The sequence below is a fragment of the Echinops telfairi genome, unplaced genomic scaffold (genome assembly GCF_000313985.2).
Source record: "Echinops telfairi isolate 266 unplaced genomic scaffold, ASM31398v2 ScPeMD7_2010;HRSCAF=2546, whole genome shotgun sequence".
Lineage (NCBI taxonomy): Eukaryota > Metazoa > Chordata > Mammalia > Afrosoricida > Tenrecidae > Echinops > Echinops telfairi.
In genome coordinates, this window is record NW_022105908.1 from 9,207,096 (window position 1) to 9,212,452 (window position 5,357).

The 5,357-nt window shown below is 42.8% G+C and overlaps 1 protein-coding gene across 1 annotated transcript in view; it reads left to right on the plus strand.

Moving 5' to 3' along the window:
• The window catches only part of GRID1 (glutamate ionotropic receptor delta type subunit 1), a 902,002-nt gene that overhangs the window by 604,082 nt on the left and 292,563 nt on the right, over positions 1-5,357 (plus strand). The window contains exon 6 of the mRNA XM_013006314.2: positions 3,032-3,202. Within this exon, the coding sequence (XP_012861768.1) occupies positions 3,032-3,202 (171 nt within the window). The remainder of the gene's footprint in view (positions 1-3,031; positions 3,203-5,357) is intronic.

Below are 5,357 nucleotides of genomic sequence, written 5' to 3' on the forward strand. Positions count from 1 at the left end.
AAGACAGCCCCTGAAAATAAGACCTAATGCATCTTTGGGAGCAAAAATTAATACAAGACACTGTCTCATTTTCGGCGAGCCAGGGTAGTAGTAAGTTGTGTTCTAGTCAGTTCGAACTTGTGGTCACCCCATGGAAAAAGAACAAAATGTTTCCCAGTCTTATGCGATCTTCAAGTTCATTGGTATGCTGTAGTCCATTGTTGTAGTCTCTGTGTTTTGAGTGTCTTCCTGTTTACTGCCATCAAATTGATCTCAACTCATGACACTGTTAGCTTCCTTTGTTGTTGTTGTTGTTGTTGTTGTTGTTGTTGTTGTTGTTAGGTGACGTGGAGTCACTTCCTACTCATAGCAGCCTTATGCACAACAGAACAAGACACTGCCTGCTTCTGTGCCAGCCTCACAGTGGTCCTTATGTTTGAGCTCATTAATGTCCATCTGTCTTGTCCAAGGCCTCCCCTTTTTCCTATGCTGCTTTCCCAAGAATGACGTCCTTTTCCATGGACTGGTCTCTCCTGACATATCCCGAATTCACGAGAGGAAGTCGCACCATCCTGGTCTGTAAGCATCATGCTGGCTATACTTCTTCTAAGAGAGATTTGTGGGGCTTCTGGCAGTTCTTGATATTTTCAACATTTTTGCCAGCCCTACAATTTAAATGCATTGATTCTTAGCCAGTCTTTCTCTTCAATGTCCAACTTTCACTTGCATATGAGGTGATTGAAAATACCATGGCTTGGATCAGGCACACACACCTTAGTCCTCAAAGTGACATTCTTGCTTTTCAACATCCTAAAGAGGTCTTGTGCAGCAGATTTACCCGCGGCAATATGCCGTTTGATCTCTTAACCGTTACTTCCATAAACATTGATTGTGGATCCAAGCAAGATGAAATCCTTGAAAAAATCCATCTTTTTTTCTGTTGACTCTGATGTTACCGATTGGTCCAGTTGTGAGGATTTGGCTTTCTATACATTAAAGTTTTACGTAGGCATCTGCTAGTCTTACCTGTGATCATTTTTTCCTCCCTTCTGCCCCTCACAAGCACATAACACGAGGAACAGCAGGGTCTGTCAGCCTACGGGTTCCAAACTCCATGCCAACTGTACTTAGAATTACCACTAGCCCCTCCCTCATCTTTTCTGTCTGCACTTTGCTCCAGGTCTTCCCTAACCCCACCGCTCCTCACATGCAATCACTTTCCTTAGCTACTTCATCCTTTGGGTTCAAAGAATTCCTTATTGAGAACTCCTCTGGAGAGAGCTCCCGATAGCTCACCTCTTTTGTTATTTCTATGTCCCAGAATTCTCATTGAAAGGGGATGATAGAAACTGACTGCCATAGAGTTCATGTGGAAGCATTGCTAACCTGTAGGATAGGGTAGAACTGCCCCCTGGGAGTCTCAGAGACTGGAAGTAGAAAACCCTGTCTTTCTCCTGAGGAGTGGCTTGTTGTTAGGAACTACAGACCTTTTAGGATTACTCCTCAGTGTGTAACCACTATGGCACCAAGGATGATAGAAGTATCTAATAATAGAAGTAGAACAGATGTCTAAGATTGATTGTGGGCACATCGTCTAACATCTGGAACAAAAACAAAAATATTTGCCCTTTGGATTTCCTTATGGCAATAGTTATTACATTCCACCCTAACAGTGAGCTTCCTGGGGTTGGGATTAGGCCCCAGAACTTAGTATGGTACAAAAGTTTGGTAAATGTTGTGGAATGAATGCATGAGTGAATGGACTTTCAAGATTTGTTTATAAGCATTTTAAAAGAAATGAATAAATGATTCAGGAATTAGCAGGAATTCATTGCATTTTGATTGACGATGCTGGAGAAAACCCAGATTTCTGACTTCCAACAGGAATCTTTAACCCTTTCTTACAGGTAATATTGGGCTATACACAACTGCTAACCATAGAGTCAATGGTTCAAATCTACCAGTCACAGGCTGCTTGCTCCTGTAAAGATTTAAAGTCTCAATGTGAGGGGGGTCAGGATGGAGACCCGAAGCCCATCTGTAGACAATTGGCCATCACCTCGCAGAAGGGTCACAAGGAAGGGACAATTCAGCCAGGGTGCAGTATAGCAATGACGAGACACACAACATTCCTCTAGTTCTTTAATGCTTCCTCAACCCCACTATCATGACCCCGGTTCTACCTTACAAATCTGGCCAGACCAGAGCATGTACACTGGTACAGGTAAGAGCTCTCGACACATGGAATCCAGGACAGATAAACCCCTCAGGATCAATAATGACAGTAGCAATACCATGAGGATAGGGGGAATGAGAAAGGAGGGAATCAATCACAGTGATCGACGTACAACACCCTACCCCCAGGGGGATGGGTAACAGAAACATGGGCAAAGGGAGACAGTGGGCATTGTAAAATATGAACATTTTATAATTCATAAATTATCAAGGGTTCACGGAAATGAGAGGGTGGGGGCAGGAAGAGGGGAAAGAGGAGTTGATACCAAGGACTCAAGTAAAAAGAAAATGTCTTGAAAATGATGATGGCAACATATGTACAAATGTGCTTGACACAATGGATGTATGGAATGTTATAAGAGTGGTCAGAGCCCCCAATAAAATGATTTGTTAAAATAAAAATAAATAAGAAGTATCTTTATAATAACCAGGAAAAAAGGATTTAGAGTCTCAGAAACCCATAGTAGCAATTTTACCCTATCCTATGAGATGGATTAAAATTAATGGTGGTGAATTTGAATTTGGTGAATGCCTATTATAGCATTTGATACCACTGATTCTTAAAAACTTGGTCCAATGGAAATCAATGTGTTGGTGGCTTAGTCTCAAACATCGTTTTTCTCACCTATTTTTTTATCTCACTGTTAGTTAAGTATTATTTGTAAGTAATCACCTAATTCACTGTGTGACCAGAGCTTAATCTCCTAACCTTATCGGCATTAGGTGTTTCAGGCTCTTGACTTCTAAGCTTCTTCATAGCCTCTGACAGAGGTAGTTCAGTGATTTATGGTAATCTCAGATCTGGTTATCTCCCCAGGAAATCAGTGACCCGGAGATCCTGGATTTGGTCCACAGTGCCCTCGGCAGAATGACTGTGGTTCGGCAAGTCTTCCCATCTGCCAAGGACAACCAGAAATGCATGCGGAACAACCACCGCATTTCCTCTCTGCTCTGTGACCCTCAGGAAGGCTACCTACAGATGCTGCAGGTCAGTGTGCCAACCTGGCTTTCACACTGTCGGCCACAGGTGACATGCCCATTACTTGGCTCCTGCTGCACCCTGTGGCCACCAACTTGAATGGCTTGAATTCTACCATTCGTGGAAATGGAAACTAGCTGACTAGTCAGTGAGTTTGAGTAGCGCTAATAGGCAATTATCCTTGGCATTAGCAGATAGGTTATATGAGCTCAGCAGGTGCCACTTGTATTTAACAGTTATATGGTTAGGGGGTTAAAGATATTCCTCTCTCTTTGCTTCTGTTATAATTGCTTGGTGAAGAAAGGGTTCATTTGGCAAGGCAGGAGTGAAGCATTCCTTTGAAAAGTCACCGTATTTTAACTTTCTTTGGGTTCTTCTCTGTAGGAAGTCATTAATAGAAAAGGCCATTGAGAAACAACTAGAGCGCATCGCAGCACACATGCTGAATGGTAGATCAACTGGGACACCACTAGACTCACAGTTAAGGTAGGAGGGATAGAAGTACAGGTTAGCGAAAATTCCCACCAGGTTCATTCCTTGCAAGGTGAGAGTAGGAAGCTGTTTACGGTTCATTCCTTCTACCGATCCTCCATATATGTAGTTAGACACTGGAATCGGATGTAAAGTTATGTCCCTTTTGTGAAGTTCTTTTCGGACACTTGGGAGCAAGTATCGAGCATTGCAGAGACTTTAACAGTTACCATTCAATTAGTTCCAAGTCATGGTGACATCATGCGTGTGCCAGCAGAGCTATCATCTACAGGGATTTCAAAAGCCGATTTTCCACAATTAGTTCCCCGGAGTTTTCTTCAAAGGCGCCTCCAGGTTGACTTGAAACTCGTGTTGTTGTAATTGCCCACACCCCTCATGGAAGAGATTTATTCCATTGTATGCCTCGTGGGAGCACCATAAAACCCAAACTAAATCAGATTCACTGCCATTGAGTCCACTCCAACTAACAGTGACCCAATAGCAGGGTCCTCAAACTTTTTAAACAGGGGGCCAGTTCACTGTCCCTCAGACCGTTGGAGGACCGGGCTATAGTTTAAAAAACAAACAAACTATAAACAAATTCCTATGCACACTGCACATAGCTTATTTTGAAGTAAAAAAACAAACAGGGCAAAAACACCCAGCAGGCCGGATAAATGTCCTCGGTGGGCCGCATGTGGCCAGTGGGCCGTAGTTTGAGGACGCCTGCTCATTAGGACTGAATAGAATTGCCCCCCTAGGTTTCAGAAAGTGTAAATCTTTATGGGAGTAGAAAACCTCATATTCTGTGGAGTGGCTGGTGGTTTTTAACTGCTGTTTTTCAGTTAGCAGCCCAATACATAAAACACAATACAACAGAAAAGACCCCATAGAATAGAGTAAAATTGTCCCATTGTGTTTCTGAGACTTTATATCTTTTTTTAAACTTTCTTATAAATCATTTTATTGGGGGCTCTTACAGCTATTATAACAATCCATACATCAATTGTCTCAAACACATTTGTACATATGTTGCTATCATCATTTCCAAAACATTTTCTTTCTACTTGAGCCCTTGTTATCAGCATCTCTTTTCCCCAACTCTCTCCCCCACCCTCTCACTACCATGAACCCTTGATAATTTATAACTTATGGTTATTTTAATGTCTTACACCATCCACTGTCTCCCTTTACCAGTGTGTCTGTTGATCGTCCACATTGGGGACACAGTTATACATCTATTATTGCAGCCGGTTCCCACTTTCTTCCCCTTCTTCCCGCACCATCTCTCCAACCTCATGGTATCACTACTCTAATTACTGTTCCTGAGGGGTTTATCTGTCCTGGAGTCCTTGTGTCAAGAGTTCTTATCTGTACCAGTATAAATGCTCCGGTTTAGCTAGATTTGCAAGGTAGAAATCGGGGGTCATGGTTGTGGGGGTGAGGAAGCATTAAGAAACCAGAGGTATCGCCACTCTCACCACTGGTCTTGAAGGGATCATGTGTCCTGGATTCCCTGTGTTTCCAGTTCCTATTTGTACCAGTGTACATCCTCTGGTCTAGCCAGATTTATAAGGTAGAATTGGGATCATGATGGGAGTGGGGTGGGGGGAGGAAGCATTTAAGAATTAGCGGAAAGTTGTATGTTTCATTGTTACTACATCACACCCTGACTGGCTCATCTCCTCCCCAG